We start from the raw sequence: 21949 nt of genomic DNA, 5'->3' as shown, positions 1-21949 counted from the left end.
ATACACAAACTGCAAATGACAACCTGGGTGAGTTCTCCTGGTCAGCTAAGTCAGGCGCAGTTTGTGTATGTTTTTTTTCTCCTGTCTCTGAGAGTCTGATGGTGCGGTGCACCCCTTCAAGCTCTGACTGAGGGTGGGGAAAAGGTGTCTATCCTATAATGGCCGTTGCCACTAGTGTCCAAGGGCCCCAGTAACGGCGATCTCTGTTTGGATAACCATGTTATGCCCTTTCTACACATCACTCTCAAGGGTAGTGATTTTGAATAGTCAAAGGTTTTCTGTAGGCGGCGGTGGTACTGGACGCAACGTCAACAATGTCAGAATAACATTAGTGGTCGTTGACGCAAGAAGACATTTGTCGCTGTGTCTCACAAGAAGCGCTGTAGTACTGATCACTAAAGGCCACTGTACAGCAACGTACTGGCTCAGAACATACTACACTTAGTTGCTAAATACTGGTTAAAAAGATCCTCCATTGTAACACCTTGCAAAACAAGCATTGGCAAAACAAATGGGTCTGGCTTACGAATGAAAATGTGTTTTGTGTTATTGATTGGTCTAGGCACTCAAGTCATTTTGCATTCCCTCTGCCACTCCTTTTTGCACTCATGCATCTATTCATCCATCCACTGATTCATTCTTGTATTCATCCTCTGACACAACCGCAATAAAACACACACAGACTAAACAACATATAATCGCAATTATGTTGGAGGGACTGCACTTTTGTTTTGTAGAAGCTTACATTTTTGCCCAATTGAAACATATACACTTGGCTACCAACAAGTGGGCAGAGCTAAAGAGCCTCTCTCTGGTACACCTGAAAGCCATTTTTTAGAGTGATCACATTACGTCTAGCAACAGCTGTGCTGTCAAGACAGACCTCAAAACAAAGGAATAGACTGTACAGTTTAAGTATTAGTAAGTGGAAGAATATCTTACTGTCTGCTGCATTGCAGTTGGATGCAACCCAGTGTTGTCTGGGGCAACCCTAAAAGCCAGTTCTCAGAGTTGAGCTCCTGTTTCCTCTTCCAAGTGCCAAGGGGGTTCTAAAGCCCGTAGTTTGAATTGTGTATTTTCTATCTCGAGGGACTCGGTGCCACAGAGCTTTGTCTTGGTTGGGAAATAAAACAAACTGAGAAAGGGTCCAGTAAAACACATCTTTCTAGTCTCATACCTTACCCTCCCCAACAAGGCTGTAGGTGTACAGTGACACATAGGAGCCCTGTCTGCCCCTCTCTTCAATCTCTCTAACACACACTAACACATGCACGCACACAATAACTCACAAACACACACAGATAAACAGTCAGAGAAAATGTTTTATACTTTTTCAGGGCCATTCCTGCAAAGTTACATAAGACTGTCTGTCGGTCTATGGCTATGAGCCACTCCAGGTGAACTGTAGCCTAACAGTAAAACTGTGCATCTAGCAAAATTAACTGAATTAATTTAAACTAATTTCTGCTTGTCCTATGGACCAAACAAAAAGAACTGAATGAATCAAAGCTGGACACATTGACTGAGCTTGAGTTAGAACTCTTACTAAGTGTAGAGGGTTCTCTGTCTGCAATAGTTCTGATTTCCTTGTTAACCCGTTTGCTATCTTCGAAGTAAAAAAATCTATAAACAGGAAAACATTTTTATAGCACAAAAATGTATATTTTTTTTATAAAGCACTGGCTGTGGTTCGAATAATTGACACTGAATTGATTGTAGATGAATTGTCTCAGGATAAGTTGATGGGCACACCCTGATTAAATAAGATTAAAATGAATTAAAAGACAATTTCTCTCAGTCTAAGAAAAAATCCACGTTTCAGGAATTTGTATATATTTGTTGAAAACTGATGTTTGGGAGGTGGTTTGACTTTGCATAGAGTGAGAAGTAAGTAACTGAAGCTCTGCTTCATCCCAACCTTTCCAGCACCCACCATCTGGCCAGTTCAGCCCCTCTCTGAGTCAAAAGAATAGGCAGCAAGAGATAGAAAATGCCCTTTGATCCTTTGTGGCCCTAGTGGTACACCATCACCATCTGTGATTCCTGCCATCTTGAAGGAGGCTCGGGGTGGCACAGTGGGCTGACACCCTTGGAGAAGATATGCACCTCCTGCTGTCAACATCCCCAGTGAAAAGCATCATGGGGGATAGAATAGCAGCCAGGTCTGAGGCTCCAGAGCCACCCTAGCACTATGAAGAAGAGCCGCTACTAGCCTCCTCTCGAGACAAGGAAGCATGGAAGAATCATTTGCAATGTAGCCGTGAAGATACTTGATTGGCTTGGTGGGCTCAGGACCTGCCCTGGGGCTTGAGCAGGCAGCCTGTCCCTTTTGCTCGCCGCCTTTCCCCTCCCAGACCCTGAAGTAGAACTGGAAATCCAGGGTGGCCTAAAGGGGTTGGTGGAGGTGCCTGGGAGAAGCACAGTGCCCGAAGACAGAAACAAAGGTGCACTGCAGGAGGCCACATTGGGCCCAAGGGCAATTTGGACATGTTTGTTGTGTCTGGGAGCCTGTTAGGTAGCTGAACTAGTTCCATAGGAGAAATTGTGGACCAGAGTATAAAGGAAACCACGTGGGTATTTGGAAAGAGGCTTAGAGTATTCTCTGAGGCCCTCTTAGAATCCGGACTAACATCAGCTCTGCTGGAGCTGGGGGACGGGGACACACACCTAGGTATAGCTGTGCATTCCAACCATGCTCTTGTGGGACCTGTGTACTTCGGGCACTGGGCATTCTAGAGCAGATGGACCCTCTGGACCCTGATAACATATCAGGAGGTGTGGAGCACAAACAGTGGACACTCAAATAGTGGGGGGAAATATGGCCTCTTGGCTACCAGCATGTGGGCGGAGCTATAGCCCCTCTCTTTCGTAGGGAGATCACATTAGATCTAGAAACAGCTGTGTTCTTAAGCCATCTGTGATGCCTGCCATTATGTGTTGCAAGGCAGTACAGCCATCTAGACGGCAAACACAAATTACTGACTATAACTCATGGGTCCTGGGCAGTAGAAAGAGAGCCTGGCCTCACCGCAAAGGCCACACTATATTAGAACTACCAAGATAAGCTTCTGGGGGACTGCGAGTCCATAGCGATTAACCTGTGGCGCAATCTTTGTCTGCTGGAAATCTCTGAAGTATTCTGTGACTGGGCAAAGGTATATGATTACCCCTTTGTCGAGCACAGGCCAGTTGGGAACTTGGACGTGTGGGCTCAGCCGAGGCCCAACTCTTTCATGACTGGGTAAGGGCTGCATAACTAGGGCCTGAAGACTGCTAATCCGCATGTGGACTCAAACCAATGGATCTTCTGAATAAAAGACCGCGGAGGGCCCACATGCAAGGATATTTTAGAGGCTACTACTGAGCAAAGCCTGACGAGAACACAGGCCCTCAGTAAGTCACTGGAATCCTGAGGTGTTAGAACAAATCCTAAAGGAACATTCATTTCGAGACATGTGGTCACAGAAGGCTGGATCCCAACATGGTATAATGCTCCGGTAGTGTCTGTGTGAGTCAAGACCTTTGTTCCTCCCGTCATTTTGGTATACAGATGCATGAAGCAGGGCTGCCCCTGTCCCTTTTTCTACGTGCCCTGGTGTCTGATCCTTTAGCCATTAACATACGAGGGTGTTTGGAATAAAAGGTAGTCCCTTCAGGGGTGGAATATAAAGAATGACACGTTGCTGATGACTCAATCCTCAAGTTGTCCAGCTCCACCATCGTACCCATGGCCACGATTAAACTGTTAGACCTCTGGTTTCAAAGTTACCAACCAAAAATCAGTTATTCTCAGCAGGTTGATTCCAGTCGCGGAAGCCAGAATACTACAGAAGGGAAATCCCCTTTCTGTGGGTTGAGCAGTCACGAAAATACATTGTGCTCAAGCTAGCCAACCACGTAGAGATGTGGAAGAAAACTAACTTGCCACAACTTAGGCAGTCCCTAATAGGGTTTTGTACATCGTCCAAATGCTTCCGATACCTACACCTCTAAGAAAAATAGTTACACTTCAAAGGGGGCTGCCAGATTTTATTTGGGGAGGGAAAAGACTAAGAGTCTCCCCCCAATGCTGGTAAAGATACAAGTGAAATTCTATGGCAATAACATCTAGAGAGATTTTTACCATCGTTAAAGCTCTCTCATCATTGGATTGAGCCTCAGCTTCCATCTCTCCTTCAGAGAATAGGTGTAACACTCTAACTAAATTCTTCTTGGACAAGATAGCAGCCATCTATTCTGGTTTACGCTTGCGAAACCGTGGATGAACAGCAGTGGGATTTTTTTTAAAGGTGGAAGGGCATATTTGGCACCAAATCTGTAACCTGAATCATGCATCCACTCCAGCGGCCCTTGGGCTCGAATTTGTGCTCCTTTCTACCTATGTATTTGCTATGGCAGCAAGCCCATTATTGAATAGGGATAAAAGTTCTATAAGGGGTGCGCTAAAACAGAAAAAAAAATGCCTGAAGGGAAAAAGCATTATTTATAGAAATTATGAGAAAGCCTTAGACTTGTTGCAAATTGGGCAAAGTGGAGCATGCCCTCTTCCAAAGCAGATCTTAAACTCTCATAAAAAAACAGTCTACGCAGTCATTCACAAAAAGAGATACTCTACTGTGTTTAAGGCATTTAAGGAATGACACAAAAATGGAGAGTAGAACCTCAACCATATGTCACTTGGAATCTTCCCCATGGAGTGAGTAGAACTATCCTGTTAATAAGGCCGAGTTTGCTCCCCTTGCGAATTATAACGGGAGCATGGGAGGGATTAGCCAGGGAGGACAGACTTTGCGACCTGGATGGATACAGGGTGCGGGATTTAAATTATGTGTTTTTGGTCTGTAGCCCCACTACAGCCATTACGACGTTGATTTTTAAGACCAGTGTTTTTAAAGTATAACATCACTACAGCGGTGGATGCCCGGAATTGTCTTTTGGCCCCTCCCTCTGAATAAGCATGTTTTAAAATGTTAAGCATTTTAAAACAATTTTAAAATATTTTTTAGAAATGATTATTATATTGTGTTTTGCTCTGGTTTGTTGAATATGACTAATTTGGGTAACATAATTTCCACATTATAAGTAGAATATCAGGGCATTTTGAATTGTACTGCTGACGCTGTTAGAGTATTTAAATGGTTTAAAGCCTCTTGCACTGACCTTGCACTGTACTGTAATTGACTTGCGCAGTTGTCTCCATATACGCTGTCTGTCGCACTGGCGTTTTATACGTCATGGACTTTTACCATACGTGGAGTGTGTTCTATGTTTGATCATTGCTGCTATGAATTTTGCACTGTATAATGAGATTCTTGATAGGTTTCAGAACGTATTTTACTCTGCTATTATGAACTGTATGATTTGTTGCTTTGGAGCTTTTATTGTATACCTTATGTGGATCTCCTTGGAGTTCCAAATCATAATTGAAATTGAATCCAGCTATGTCGCTATGTCTGCTCTGATTGCACTGTTTAAGCAGGAGACCGCATTGAAGGTACCAGAAATTGTGGCCAAAAATTGGCAACCCCTATAATTGGGTGGCTCTGACTTGGCCACCTCCCAGTGCTTCCTGATCGCCTCTGCCCAGTGGATCAGAAAGTGCCCCTGGGGCTGGTCGAATTCTAGGTTGAGGTCCTCGATTGAGAGCAGTTCTTCTGCTCGAAACAGGTCACCTACATGAGCCACACCTGCAGCTATCCAGTCAAACAACCCCCGCCAGTCTCCCCCATGTGGTAGCAACTCTAAAATGATTGTGGGTAGGTCAGGTGAGTACAGAAATTGCACCCATATTTTGGGTAAGTCTCTTATCCAGCAGCGCTGCATCACTTTGAATTCACTAGTGCACTTCAGATAAGGTTGTTGGTAGCCAGGAGCACCCGGCATAGCTGCTGAAGCTCTGGTACAAATGGTCTAACCTCTCGTTCTGGGGTCAACCTACCAACCACAAATTCCGTGAGGCACTGTAACTGCGCCACAATGTAGTAGGATTTAAAGTCAGGGACTGCTAGTACACTTACCCCCACAGGTCATTACAAGGTCGCTAGTGCCACTCTCTGGCAGCTCATGCCTCAGATACAGGCTGTAATCAGCGAAGAGAACATTGGGAATACACACTAGCAGGACCGAGAAAAGGTATAGCAGTGTGGGTAGCGTCACCATCTTTAACAGCTATATGCCCAGCTACTGTCAATGGAAGCGTCTTCCAAAAATCACCACTCGCCAGGAGGAATCAGACAGCCACCCCCACATTCCCTTCTAGTAGTTGGGACTTGTCAAGGAATATTTTCAACCTTGGGTATTGCTGAGTATCACGGTTCCCATTGCAGTGGTCTCAGCACCTCTGGGTGCCTTTGGTCCTTCGTCACTGGGAACAGTCGTGATTTCTGCTAATTCACCACTAAGCCAGATTATGACTCAAATATATCCAGAAGCCTCCTCGTTCCCTCTGTCTATGCGTCAGTATACCGTAACAATAGCAACAGATCGCCAGCATATAGGGCAGTATGATGAAGTCGCCCCCCGGTAATTGTCTCCGTTTTTCATGTTGCAGGCTAATGGTTCCATCACCAGCGCAAAGAGCAGTGATAATAGTGGGCAGCCCTGCCTGGTGCTCCGGTCCACTGCATACCCCTGAGAGATCATTCGGCCAGTTTTCACTCGGACCGTAGGGTCTGTATATATCAGTGTGGTCCAGCCAATGAATCCCCTTTACACTCATACTTTCCCCATTACTTTATAGACAAAATCTCACTCTGAGCTGTCAAAAGCTTTCTCTATGTCGACCACAAATATCACTGTCTCTCCTCGATCAAAGGTGTCAGCTGCCATCAGCGTCCTCAGCCTCCGTATGTTAACTGCTGTGTTACAGCCTGGGATGAACCCAGCTTGATCTGGGTGCACTAACTTGGTCAAGCTAGGTAGAAGCCTAATGCTAAAATCCGGCTAAGCAGTTTATAATCGATGTTAAGCATCGACGGTGGTAGATATGTTTTGCAATCATGTGACGACTTCCGCGTTTTTTGCAACTGATATGCTAAGGCCTCACAGGTGGAGGTCGGCAGGTGCCCTATATCTCTTGCTGCCCTTTAGTTCTACTAAGTTGGGCGTCAGTATATCTTCGTATGTGACATAGAATTCAACCGAGAGCCCATCTGTCCCAGATGTTTTCTTCCATGCCATGCTCTTCAGTGCTGCTCTTATTTTCTTATTTCCTGAAGAGCCAATTCTTCAGCCTCCTCTTGTGTGAGTGTTGGCATGGCCAGTGGTTATAGGAAATCATTTGTGGCACTCACTGGGTGTGTGGAAGCGCTCTCATACAGGTGGAAGTAATACTCCTCGAAGAGATCATTAATATCAGCTTGCCTATAGAGTCTTTCCCCTAGGTCTGTTTCTAGTTCAACTTTTACTGATCTCCATTTAGCCGGATTAGCGAGCCAGCTCTGTCACGCTTTGCATGTGCCCGGATCATGTATTCCCTATAGTCCAAACATCTATGTTTTTTTATTTGTCCCACTAGGAGTTTCCTAGAGTCTACCGGAGCCTGTTTTAGTTCTGGGTATCCCGGCGTCTGCTTTTCTACCTTCCTCAGTTCCACTTTTAGTGTATCTACCTCTTTTAACAAAGTGCGTCGGACACCCACTATTTCTGCTTTGCACTGCCCTCTAATCACTGGTTTGAAAGCGTTACATTCCAGCTGTGGGGTGAATGATGTCCCGGTACTGTCCTCAGACTATTGTCTGATACTATCTCCAATCATGGACTTCAGTTTCCACATAGGGTTACAGGGTTGAGTCTGCTCCCATTTTCAGTTATAGCAGTAGCTGAATATGATCCGATATAGTTCTTGCTCTGTGTTGTATATTGTGTACTGATCATGCATATTGAGGGAACAAAGGAAGGTGTCTAATGTCTAAATGCACATTCAGCTCATGAAGGCTTGAAAAGAAAGCAGAATCCATGGGCGCTGGTTGGGTGAGGCGCCAAGTGTCTACCAGTCCCCATTGGGCCTGCTACCCAGCAAACATACAAGCAGCCCTAATGATTGGGGAATCTCCCCGTGGGGGAATGGGACCTATCCAGCTCAGGATAAGCCTCACAGTTGTAGTACCCCTATGAGGACTAGGTAGGGTGCCACTACTCTAGACAGGTCCTCAATGAATGCTCCCCTCCACGTTCGGGCATAAATATTAATCACTGCCAGATCTCGTCCAGCTAAGCCTCACAATACTACTATATAGTGGGCTGCCGGGTCCACCAGTTCTCCAGTCCTCTGGTAGGAGACCCTGTAACTCGCCCAAATAGGTACTCCCCTTGCAAAGGCAGAGTATGTGTTGTAGAATGCCAGGTCCCTCCACCTCTGGAGCAACAACCCCTCCTGAGCTGTGAGGTGTGTTTCTTGAATAGGGCAATATGGACCACCCCCGCCTCTTAAGATAGGAAAATACTTTGTACCTCTTAGCCATATTATTAATCCCCTGAATGTTCCAGGATATGAACCAATAGTTTATGGAACGCTCCATTAGAAATGCACTTGCCCCACAGCTTGCATCCAATGCTAGCCCTGGCCTTCCTGCATATCACACCCTCCTTGGGCTGTAGCTTATTCGGTAAACCTTCGTGGACACGACTTGTGTGGAAACAACTCCCAACCAAACAGCAATCAACCCAACTGCAACCAGTTGTGGGTGTACCCATGTGTAACTCAAGAAAAGGGTTGTGCTGGTCCGATCCTCCCAAGTTGGGCGACTCGCCATCCAGCAACTTATAGCAATCATTGGCAGGCTGTCAAGGGGGGGTCCTAGTGCTCTCTAAAGGGTCAGCGGGGAACCCGAATGGTGACCTCCACCAGTGACTGGAGCCATGACAGCAAAGGGTGTCCATGCCACAGAAGTTCTTCAGCCATTCCAGGCAGCACAGAATTTAAGCCCTCTCCGGAGGTCGAGCTATGGTTGGAGTCCGAGTCGCAGGCATAATCTTCTCCCAGGGTCGAGGGGGGCTCACCCCTGATCCGCTCATCATCACCACCACTTCCACCACACACAGCTGTTCTTGTTGAACTTCTGCTTTTGAGGAGGCTGCTCTGCTGTCGCTCCTGGTTCTGTGCCTCGACTTGGTTTGCATTTTTTTCTACTCTGGTGCGCCTGGCTATTTTCAGGTGGTGTGTGCCTGTCAAGCGAGCGACTCATCAACTTCCAGTGGCATCAGGAAGAACTGCACCTCCCACATCATTGTTACTCGCAATCTGGCAGTGAACAACATTGCATAGCTAATTTCCCATTGGGAGAGGCACCTTTTAGCTTCCAGAAATGTGGACCTCTGCTTTTGGACCTCTAGCACAAAGACGGGAGGGAGCCCCTCCGGTGCAACCTCGTCTCTCACCCAGTGTTCAAGAAAATCGAGCATGCGGTCTCCCTCCATATGCTTGGGCAGGCCTATCACTGTGAAGTCATGCCTATGTGGTCTATTTTCAGTGTCCCCTCGAGGATGGTCCCTTTGGAGGACCCCGGCTGCGAAGCAGGTGTCCCCTCGCCACTCAGAGCCTCATTAACTTGACCTGAAGATGGGCATAAGTGGGCATTTTCTTTTTCCTGGGGGCCTTACCCATGATTATGGCCATCCAGTCGTATCTTCGTACCGCAACACCGCCGAACTCCTCCCTTCCCCATAGGTGGCTAAGGAGCAGTAGGGGAGTGGAGTAGGTAGAACCCCTTCCCCTCGTGTTCCAGTGGTCGGCAACCTGCAGCTTAATGATAACTCTTCATGTGCCTCGTTGCCGCCATACTTCCCTATTGTGAACTGCCACCATAGTGTCAGGTACCATCAAAGTTGGCGCAATCTCACCACTGCCAGGCCCAGTGCCCCTTGGGGTGGTCATCGGTGGACCCTTACTCACCCTTCACTGCTTGATGTCAACAACTATGCCCCTGGTTCCCTCTTTTGATCTCACACCTTTGCATGGCTGAACCATTTCACACCTGGTGGGCCATCTAGCCCTGTAGGTCTCCTGAGTGCGAACACCATTGAAGAAGGGCACCCAGGTCTGTCGTGATCCCCATCAGGACCTCCTCGCCATTCCCCTCAGTCACCTTTTGTTGCGGTTGCGCCCCGTTGCAGGGCTGGCCACCCTTCACTCTCCCACCATACAAGCCAACCGTCACCAGGGAGGGGGCATTGGGGGTGCTACTCACAGTTCCTGGAGGGCATCCCTTTCTCATCTCTGTTCAGCCCCCAGTTGCTCCCGCTTCTCAGGCAGGCGTACAGCAGTTCTCGGGGTAGTCCCTATTGAGGGGGTTCCTCTCAGTTGTTTTGCAACCCCTCTGGCGCTACCAACAATACTGCCACAAGTCTCGGTCCGATTGCCCGATTTGTGTTTGCCTCAGGCAGAGTGGGGGGGCCAAGGGTGCTGCTTCCTTCTCCGGGGTATTGGGCCACACTACCCTCTGTTCTGCTCAAGGAGACCTCATCCAGGCACATTATGCAGCATTCCGAGCATAGGGGTACAGCGGAGAGTTTTCTCAGGCCTTCCACTCCCTTTTAGTTGGCAGCTGTGACTATTAGCGCCCCCGGTGTCGAGATCTATGCCACACCTTACTAGTAGCTCGTGAGTTGCTGTGCCGGCCTCCCTCCTTCCAGCGCACCCCTCTGTCAGCTTCTTTGACGCCCATCTTTGCCAGCCGGCTCTCTGTGATTCATGGCTGCTGGCAACCCCCCTTGTGTCCAGGTGTTGCCTTGCCTTTGCCATTGGTCTCATTTGCCGGGTCAATTCTGCCCCGGGTCTGTCACTGCCACTCCAGCAGGGACCCCACATGCTGCACACCAGATCGCACACCAGATCGCCAGGTCCAACAAGAGCACTGCCAACACGGTCGTTCGAGGCTTTCATCTGCTGCTCATTGGCAATCCCCGGCCGCCATTTAGGGAAGTCGCCCATGTGGCCGCTGCCCTAGGCTTCACCCCTCTGGGTGAATGCAGGAATGTTCTCGCTTCCTGCACTCACTCTGGGGCAAGAGGGGCTCCCATCACTTTATGGGCCCCTACTCTGTAAGGGAGTCAGTATTCTGCTGAATGGGGCCTACCGCTGTGGGGGCTCAGTTTCTTGCGCCCTACTCCATCAATGCTTGGTCATGCCGTCGTGCTCAGCAGCATGGTTATAGGTAAGGACAAGTGTAGAAGCAGAAAAGCAGAAATCTCACTGGCGCACTTTGTGGTGCATTTTGCTCCTGAGTGTTGAGCCACAAATTGTTGCACTTGGGTTACCACCATTGCAGTGATTATTGCCCTTGATGGACCACGAACAATGGCCATCGTGTTCACCCTCCATACAGTCTAAGAAGAGAGTCTAAGCCTGTGACATTCCTCATGTTGGATCTTTGTGAAAGTTGATGGCAATTTCTTTGCTTTGCGGTGTGTAGACATCATTCTTCTGATTTAAGTGCTTTTACTTTGTTTATAAATGCCTGTCGGGCTTTATTACTTGTTATCTTCCAATGCATCTTATAGAACGCAAATTTAGTTGGTGAGCAGCAAAGTACTGGGCATTAATGTGGGAACAAACATTATGATAACAGCAAGACCCGAAAAAAGTTTCTTATCATTCGCTGTCTGAATCTAGGGTTCTAGGAGCAATATCGGTATTGTACGAGGCAACTTGGATCTGAGAGAGACTATTAATCTAGATCCTAGGTGCACAGCAAGAGCACTCTCGCCTTTTCCCCCTTGTACACCTCTTGGTCAAACCTTCCTCATGGAATCGTTTCTTCTACATTGGGTGACCAGTTGCAGGTTGTTGCCTTGTTGATGATGCAACTGGCCTTGAACGTGATACATCCTAGAGGGGAATGCCGGGAGTGTTCATCCAGGTGAGGGTGTTGTGGTATACATTTTCTTGTCTTTTTTTTAAGTAGAGCTAGATTAATGTTAAGGAATTGTCATCACCCAAGTGAGAGTGGACCGGGGTGTGTACTGAAATTTAAGTCGGCCTGGTATGGTTTGATTTTGCATATTAGAATAGTTGTCCTCATGCTGTATAGGATTCCCTGGCTGTTCATGCCTGCTGATGAAGATGGAAGAACTTAGACAAAGATTTGTTCTTGAATTGGCCTTGTACTTCCGCTTCCAGCGCCTTGATATCCCTTGGGATGAGTGTTGCGCTTTACAAATAAATAAATAAATTAATTGTCAAACATACCCCAGGTGCTAAATTGACTGGCGGCAGTCGGGCGAGTGGATCTTTCAATTTAGGCAGTGCAGGCGTTTTGTCAGCTCCTGATATTTCACCTTTACATTTATCTCATCTTAGAGCACAATTATTGTTATATGTTTGGTTCTTCAGACCAACTAAGTAATTGTATGTTTTGTATCTTTGCAGGAAGTGACCCCGAGAGGATCTGAGGCCCAACACTCCAAAGCAGCTTCTGCCAGCCACACTTGTTTGCTGGTGGCAGCGCCTGCTTGGCTTGTCGGAAGTGCCATCAGCTTCCATGTAAGCAAAACTGTGACTAATTATTAAACATGGGCTACTCAAATATAATAGAGTGACATATTCCACTGGGGACTAATGCCTGATGCTGCTTTGCTATGCTAGCGTTGCTGCTCATTTTGTCGAAGGAATGGACGCGTATACCCACGGTGCTCTCTTGTAACCAGAGTATTCCCGTAAATCCCGCGCTTGTTTATATGTGTCACAATTATGCCAGGGGTGGCTCTTAATACTGCCTATCTGAACAGTTAAGAATACAGACCTGATCAATACTCCCTGGGATGACCGGGTCTATTGTGCCACTCAATGATAGCATGTAGCTGCACAGGGCTGCTCACTACTATTCCCTTCTTCTGAGAGATACCTTGGTGCCGGGGGCACTGCTCCGGTACTCAAGGGAACTGCTCAGTGAAAGAGTGATTCTAAGACCAAAGAGAAGCAGCTGTTCAATTGCCACGTCCTGCTCAACTGATCCAGATCATTTCTTCTCCACACCAGTGTATGCTGATAAACTATGCATGTGAAGGATCTAGCTAGTGCCATGGTGCTGCATAATTATGTGAAGAATGGTGAGCATGTTGGAGAGCTGTGCTAGTACTCTGCTAATGAACGGCTGGCTGCTGTTGCCCATTATCAGTGGTGCTGCTGGGGGCAAGTCAAGTGCCAGATTTCTTCTCATTTTAGTAAATAATTCACCCCTCCGAGCCAGTGTGCAACTTATTTTTGAGTAAGAGTTGCATGGCCAGCACTAGACTGCTGTTCATCGATGTCAAGTTGTGTCCTGCCTAGTAATGCACTGGCCAGTTTGTCGGTCTGGTCCTCTACCCCTGAAGCGTGACTCACTTATGCCCAGGTGTTATTGCCTAGAGTTTATATTTTGCTGCGACTTCCCACTGCATTGATAGAGCTACTGGTAATTGACGCAGGGGAGGGGGCTGCCTACCATTGGTCATGTTTATTAGGTTAAACCTACCAGACAGCAGAAGCTATCTGGTTTTAAAAGCGCTATCGTGAGCCTACAATGGGCTTACAGCCCACCCATTGATGACCATTGGTTGGCTTTTGCCCTCTCATTTGCTCGTTTCTTACTCAGTGGCTTGTCTCCCTCTTGTGTTTTTACCTTTTTGGAGCATATCCTGATTACGATCTTTTTTTGATTAGTTGACTTTTATCCTTCCGCTTCTTACAATTATGGTATTACCTTTACATTCAACACCCCTTGAGAGTGCATGTGTTTGCTAGTTTACTCCCTCTTGTGCTGTTTCACCAAATTAAACTTCCTCCCCCGCTCTTTGTTGCACCCCTCCCCTCTCAGCATGTCCATTAAAGCAAGCAACTAGACTATTTTTGCTGGGTATGACGCAAAAGAAGTCTTTAAAGGTTTGTGTATTTTATTTCCTGCATTTCGCAAAGCTCAAGCTTTGGCACACAAAGGCCTTCATGGCGCTGGGGAATGAGGCTTCTGCTGCTCTCACTCTGCATGCGTGTGAGACAGAATCTTCACTTAGCATGACACTTCTAGAGGCCCACAAACCTGCTCCCTAGGTAAGTGCAGAGGAGGAAATGGCTGAATCATGTGGAAAGTAAATTCGGCCTTGGGAAGCATTTCTCCTAACATTCGGTCGCTTCCTTATTGTTTTTAATTTCTGTTTGGAGTTTCCTAATTGAAAAGTATTTGAAAACAAACCATGCCATGTATAAAATAAATTGAAAACCATGGATTCACTGTACTGTTTTGTTATACCCTAACATTTGTGTTTGCTTTTTCTCCATTATTTTGAAATGTTTTATTACTTTAAATCATTTAAACAATGCTTTGCAGACAAACATTGGTAGATGTATCAGGTCAGCCCTCGTATCATAAAGGCGAGACCTGTTGGCTTTGCCAACGTTTGTAATGTCTGAGATGCAGTTTATTGGAAAGTGATGCTGACTTACGCCAGGGGGCTTCCCAGTGCCAGTGAACATCTCAATTATGTGTGGGTTGGTTTGGGGGAACTGCTGATGCAATGGTGTCCCTTATCCATGTCCAGGCAGAATTTTAATGCGTAGCTAAGAGATATTCCTGCCAATCAGACATGGTACCTCGCCTACTGGGCACTCCAGAAACCCATTAATTTCCATGTATTTCCACAACGATGAAATCGCTCACCAGTATGGGCATACACATAATAAAAAACTGTGAGGCACAAAAGCATTGACTACCCCAAAACCTCAACACCTCATAGACAATACCGAAACTTGCTTTTGACTTAGTGCCACACACCAGTAAAGCAACCTATTCATGGCCACACATCTTAGCACAAATATTTGCTATGGAGAATGGATGAGCATGAAGAAAGGATGATTGTTCACGCAAAATTACACTGAACTGTAGGCTTGCATTTGCTCTGCTTCCTTTCACAGGTGTACACATGTAGATCTTCCTTCACACACTTCGCTTCTTGTTCTCTTTTTCTAGGAGTGGTCGGACATGAAGTGTCGTGGTCTTCGGGACACCTGTGCATACATCTTAGTCTATGACATCTGCAGTCTGGAGAGCTTCGAGTATGTGAAGACCCTTCGACTACAAATAATGGAAAACAGGTGTGAAGGAAACTGACTTGAAATGTGGAGTGTGCCAGGTGTGCGAGTAATGTGATTGGGCCTGCTTGCACATTTGGGGGTAGACAGTGTCTGCATCGTTTCTGGGGGTGGGATGAAATTGGGTACACGGAGTTGAACATTTTGACAACTGGACACAGATAAAAGTTTGAGTAGAGCAGTCAAATAAAGGAAAGATTAATTCTGTAGTATTTCATTGTGCAATAAATCATTAGGTACTATGTGTGTCTGTAATTGGACTTGACTGATGAGGGTTCTACAGTTCGTGGAACAACTATTGTTTATGCATTACTGTTAGAGGTTGTGATATTTTACAGCTGAGATGAGTGCTTAGTGCACAGATGGGTAGTGTCATCTGATTATAGTAGGTTGGTTCTATAATAAGATACGTTATTGATGCTGTGTTCACAAAAGGTGTTACTGATGCTGGGCATAGTGTTAGGCACAGGGTAGGTGTTAGACATAGGGGTTTGAGAATTGGATATGTATTGTATTGCTGCATTTATATTGCACTAACAACACCTATGTTGTACACTGATGCACTTCCCTACATGGGCAGCAGGATACGCCATGTAGGGTTTATGGTTGGAAGGGTTTTGTCTTTGTTTTTAGATTCTGTGTGGGTAGTGTTCCCATGCCATACATGATGACCACCAAGGTGAGGTTATCGTGTTTTGGGATGCAGCACTTAGCAGTGTGGTGGATGAACAGGTACGAGAGGTAGATGCACAGGTTATGGTGTTCAGGAAGTTGGTCGCTTTGAGAATCTCTGCCGGCCCCTTTATGTTATTTCTTATGCTCATAGTCTACTTACCTGGTTACTGCATTGGGCTGTCCAAATTGATATTTTGTTAAACGTTTACGGTCCTCTGCAGGCCTGGCAGGAGAGAGAAGTGGTGGGGAGATCTCCAGGGGTGGCGTTTGTGACAATCATTCCATATCTGAATGTCACTGAGTTGTAAAGAAGCAGTTATAGTATGGAGCTACTTGTTATCTGAAGTTTGGGACTAGATAAGAGTCTTCCAATTGGCCAGCAGCATGTGGCAGATCTCTTCATTCATTCCATGCCTGCTCATTTGGTGATGGCTGGTTTACGGGCTGTTACAGAATTGGGTGATAGACAAGACCCATGGCAAGACCCATAGCAGATATGTCTAATGTGAGTGTAAGTGAATGAAGCAACAGATGGCTACTGACAGCTCATTGTTACGGCATTAGTGTTACTGTGAGCAAGAAGAGCAATGTATGAATTGATATTAACTTATATTACAAAGGATTCTGTAATCCCTGTATAAACTGCAGCCAGTAATTGTGATGCACCAAGTCGCCGATTATAACGAAAAGGAGTCAGAATTCATCTATTATAAGGTTATAACATTCGAGTTCTAACATCATAATTTCTGCTGCCAGAGCCAGCAGTTGAGCGGAAAAACAGCCCAGGTTACAGAGCATAATTAAAGTAGCTGTTTAAAGCAACAATCGAAACATTGCTTTACTTTCTTCTGCTATATTTTAGTAGCTTACAATCAGGGCAACGGGAATTATGCGGCAGAGAAGGGTCAAATTATGCGTCATGATTGTGTAAATTATGCTGCAAGAAAAGGCAAATTACGTGGTACATTTTGAAATAGTATTTATTATTTTGTAATCTTTAAGCTTGCTAACACTGTCTGGGAGTAGTTGTACCTCATTAGTACCAGTTTAACACCCAAATATAGCAATAAGCTACATAAAGGTGACCAGTCAACCCTTGCAAAGGGCCTTCCACTGAGTGGCAATAGTGTCACTGTTTTTTTATCAACTTTTGGACCGTTTGAGCTAGAAACAACATTTTTTTAATCTACAGATTATGCAGTAGATGACGGATTATGTGGCAAATGCAGCAAATCTTTAATTATACGAAAATTGCCACAGCCACTCGAGTGCATAATTACAATGGCCTTGCTTACAATGACATGCAGAGAGAATATATTTATTTTTTGCACTACTTAGATAGAGATAAGCTAGAATCTGTGCATGTTTCTACACATTCTGACCTACTGCACTTTTTTTTTTAATTGACTTGTATTGAACTGTTTCTAATATCTGTTTGCAACAAAATTCGAACAGGTTTTTGATATGTTTAATTTTGCACTACAGATTTTATTTTTATTCTTCACGTTTGCAAAGATGCTCGCTTTTTCATATGTAAGAACTACGCATCAAGGTTTTTAAGTGGTTTATGGAAAAGGTGATGGTGTGACCATGTGTTTTATGGTTTAAAGTAAACCGCGGCTTACATCATGAGGATATTGCAAGTCACCTCGGTGTTCCATAACCTTACAAAGGAACTCAGTCTTATTTCTTGTTCCTCTACATGGGTATGGAACTCCTTAATGACTAGGAATATTTTATAATGTACGGCAGGAGGTACTTTATCCCATATATAATACCCAAGCTAGATCAGCTCTTATAAGCTTACCGCAATATAGAAAGAAGTGTGCTCGATTTCTTTTCACATCGGTGGGGTGTAAATTATATTGGAAGGTGAGATTATCTTTCCGGGTTCTGTACCACGGTTGTGGGGTGAGGTCTTCTGCAGTGTACATGCTTCTGAATGCTTTGAATCTTGGCTGGTAGTGAGTTTCAGAGCTTGACGGCTTGCACTGAGAAAGCAGTGCCTCCTATGTATTTCTTCTGGTGAGGTAATATGATGATCCTTGGTTCAAGTCTGGAGCGATATATCCTGTTTTGTTTGTATTGCTTAAATTAAACTTGTAGGTATAGTGGTAGTTTTCTTTGGGAGACATGTTTGATGTTGTACTTAAATTTGTAGGAGTTACAAATATTGACTTTAGAACTGAACTTAACATAACTTGCTTGACTTTGTGCCTACTTTTGAAGTGGTTTAGATACTGGATGTAGTGTTGAACTTGTGACGTGGTGGCTGTGAAGGCTAAATTGTGCAAGAGTGTAAGCAGAACAGGAGTAAACTGAGTGCTGTGTTTTTAGCAACATACTGCCAAAGGTTTGTCTATATTCCTTTGTGGGAAAGTACATGGAAAGGGCACCACTGCCTGTGTAGTACCTCTGATGGACATGATTACTGGCAAACAGACGCCCTTTGTTGACCCTTGGTCTGTGTTGGGTGCACAATAATGTGGTGGTAGTATTTTATGATGTTTGAATGGTAATGTGTTGATGTTTATGTTTTATGTTGCTTTTGAGCTGTTGAATAGTGAAAAGGTGCCATCAGTTTGGCGCTGAGGTGGTTGTATAAGCCTGGTGTAGGTGTATCTCGTGTGTTGAATGGTGGTCGGTCAGTTAGTTTTATAGTTGTTGTTTGTAGAGACATACATATATTATTTCCAAGTCCACAGTTTGAATTTTTATAGATTCCAAGCGCAGAGCTGGACCTGTGATTGTTGCTGGGCTCTCAATTGGAAATGCAATTGATGCTTTTGTAGAGCAGAAGATGTAATCAGTGCTTCACGTACAGTTAGACGTTTGGTGAATATTGGGAGCACTGTTAGCAATTCAGTTGGGGCTGGTTGGGGCCGCTAGAGAGCCCACGGCAAGATGGCCGCACTCTAGTGTAGCTCTGTTGGCTGGAAACTCCAATCCACCAACATTCCTACAGTCAGACTGCCATCTGCCCGTAATTGAGGGGACATACTGTTTAAGCAGCCACTGGCGTTTGCACATCCTAGAAATAAAGCCCAGAGCAGAGGTGACAGCAAGATACAGCTCGGGCTGGGAGGTCGCGTGTGGGCATGACCAGCAAGAAGATGGCGGCTAACAGCTGGCAGTGAAGTGGCTCAACTGGAAAGGTGGCTCGGTGGTCTCAGTCCCTAAAGTTGCAGGGGCTGAGGTTGTGGGTTGCTGTGACAGCTGGCGAAAAGAGGTGTAGACGAGCCCCGCACCCAGACGGCTGAACCCGTGTTACAGCAGTGGGCTGGTGCAGAGAGCCATAATAGTGGTCAGTGGACGGGGACAGCGACGTGGGTGCTGACGTAGTTCACGGAGGGCTTGTAGGAAGGCCTGACTATGGTTGCCCCAGATTTTTTGCCTTGTGTTTAGCTGGTTTTCGACTTAGTTGGCCTGGGATCCTGCTAATCAGGGCCCCAGGCTATCTGCTCTCACTGTAAAATGGACTCCATGTACTTTAGGTACATACCTAATTGGATATTGGGTCACTCTTGTGAGTCCCTGTATAGTGTACCATAGGTACCCAGGGCATCGGTGCACCCAAGGCCTACCAGGGGCTGCAGCATATCTTTTGTCACCCCTTGCTGGCCATCCAAACTGACACAACTGGCTGATCACTCAGCTGAGGCAAGGTCGTGTGATCACCCCTTGCTTAGGTATAGTATTCCTATACCTACCATTATATATACAAACATATATACCTATAAGTCACTCCTATGGCAGGCCTCAACAATCCTGAAGGCAGAGTGCTTGGTTTTATGTGAGATGAGGCTCTAGCATGAGCTGAGCCTGTCTGCAGCTTTCGGAACCATGTCCTTATAGCTGTTCTATGATATAGCCATACCATATACTCTTAAGTGCATTATAATCCTCGCGGTTAAATGCTAACTTTGGTTTGGCTTTATCAAAACATGTTGTGTAAGGTGTCATACGCTTTGGAATACTACCCCCTCGCCAGTTCTGGCAATGAGGGTAGCATTCCACCCTTCTAGAGGGAGAAGACATGTTGTTCCTGTTAATCCCAGTTAAAGTTAACCAGAGCCTCAGCATCACAAAATGGATGCTGCTGCCACAGACACAAGTCTGACCCCCTGCTGCTGGGAGTCCTTCCAGCGAGGGAGGCTTGGACAATAGGTTTCCTGTCTTGGGAGGTGCTAGCACCACCCCAGACAGGCCATAGTGTATTGGGGCAGGGAGGGCTGAATGAAATGAGACACTGCCTGGGGCACACAAGGTGTCCCATGCATATCCCGGTTCAAACCGGTTCCTGGGGCACTCCAGCCCCAGCTCTGGCGCGAAACTGGACAAAGGGATAGGGGTGTAACCACCCCCTTCCCTGTTCCCACCCATAGGAGGGACCTAGCAGGTAATCCAGCACCTCAGATTAGTATATAGGTAGGGGCTGAGTCAAGAGACTTTAGATTTATCCTGAACTGAAACTTGAAATGAAACTCTCGACCTTCGACGATCTCCTTCACAGAAGACGACTGAAGAATCTCCCTTGTGGTCAAGGAGTGATCACCCTGTGCAAACAGGCACCATCCAGCGATCTGCAGTTTACTTTGTCGACGCTCCTGCCAGAGCCCGAGCACAGAGTCCGACGAGAGCCAGACTTCCAGACTTCTCTGACCCCGATCCACGGTCCCTGCTAGGCTGAGACCCGTGGAGGCAACGAGGGACGTGGGACCGGCCATCTTGAAAAGCCTGCTCTTTGCTACTTGTGCAGCTTCTGAGGCACCCTCGAAGTTGTGCACTGGACTCTTGCTCCGAGTCAGACTCGGAGCAAGAGCTACAATCACAGGGCACCTCGTCCATAGAGACCACACTGCTAACTATGCAGCAAAGCCTGCCATCAATTGATGGAAAGATTGACTCACTAAATCTACGAATGGACCAAATGACGGCAAAACCGGACAAACAAGTGATACGGATCACAACGGCGGAGCAACACATATAGAGAGCTGAGATGACCTGTAATCGGTCACGACTAAATGCTTGAACATGGAAAGGGTGCTGGTGGTGATCCAAGCTAAAAAGGAAGACCTGGAGGCACTGTACAGCCATAAGAATTTGAGAATCACAAGTATTCCTGAATCCACCAACACTGGCCCCTTAGAGCACTATGTGGAGACCATGCTGAGGGAGATATTTGAATTTGAATTTAAAATACTTATAAAGCGCAGCATTCACCTAGACGGTTTCTTGGCGCTGTGAGAGCACAGTTAACAGGAGGGAGACACAGGATATGTTACTGTGGAAATGCCTGATTGAACAAGAAGGTTTTTAGACCTTTGCGGAAAAGCGGATAGTGTTTGGTCAACCGCAGATGGACGGGAAGGGAGTTCCAAAAGTTAGGTGCCAGGAATGAGAAATTGGCCCCTCCCCATTTTTTCCGCTTGTAGCGAGGGACCTGCAGCAGGGATTGAGAGGAAGACCGCAGCTCTCTGGTAGGGACGTATTCCCTTATCAGGGAGACAATAAAGGCAGGAGCTGAGCCCTGACGGGCCTGGAAAACCATGCAACCAGTTTTAAAGAGAGAACGCTCCCTGACAGGCAGCCAGTGGAGCGCCTTCAATAACGGGGTGGAATGGTGAGATCGGGAAAGGCCGTACACAAGCCGGGCCGCCTGATTTTGCACCAGTTGAAGCTTTCTTAAACTGTAGGCTGGAATGCCATTATACAGGGCATTGGCATAGTCCAGCCGGGAGATCACTAGAGCAGACATAATCAGTTTAAGTGCAAGGGGGGAAAAAAATCGGGAAACAGTGCGGATAGTACGAAGAGTGAGAAAACAGGAAGAGACAACAGAACTGATTTGTGAGTGAAGGGTAAGGGTGTTGTTCATTTTAATGCCTAAAGTCTTAACTGTGAGAGAGGGGGTGGGGGGGAGACCTAAGGACGGGGGCCAAAATAAAGAATTCCAGGGGCTGGAAGAGCCACCGGTGAGAACCAACTCGGTTTTATCGGGGTTCAGCTTCAAATGGTTGTGGCTCATCCAGTCCCTGATAAAAATCATAATAGACTGGAAATTAGAGAGAGAATGGGGCGAAGAAGAAAGATTAAAGATGAGCTGGAGGTCATCCGCATAATTATATACGGTGACCTCCATCTGTTGAAGAGCAAAAATTAAAGGATAGATATAGAGGTTAAACAGAAGAGGGGAAAGAGAAGAGCCTTGAG

General features: G+C 46.2%; 1 protein-coding gene across 2 annotated transcripts in view; it reads left to right on the top strand.

The window, feature by feature from the left end:
* The window catches only part of RASL10A (RAS like family 10 member A), a 119438-nt gene that overhangs the window by 77554 nt on the left and 19935 nt on the right, over positions 1-21949 (top strand). The window contains exons 2-3 of one of the 2 annotated variants that reach the window (XM_078667181.1): positions 12368-12481; positions 14940-15064. In XM_078667181.1, coding sequence (XP_078523307.1) covers positions 12368-12481; positions 14940-15064 — 239 coding nt within the window. The remainder of the gene's footprint in view (positions 1-12367; positions 12482-14939; positions 15065-21949) is intronic. The other variant, XM_078667182.1, reaches the window with a different exon arrangement.

This window comes from Lissotriton helveticus, chromosome 11, assembly GCF_964261635.1.
Source record: "Lissotriton helveticus chromosome 11, aLisHel1.1, whole genome shotgun sequence".
NCBI lineage: Eukaryota > Metazoa > Chordata > Amphibia > Caudata > Salamandridae > Lissotriton > Lissotriton helveticus.
This window is presented reverse-complemented; position numbering and strand designations above follow the sequence as displayed.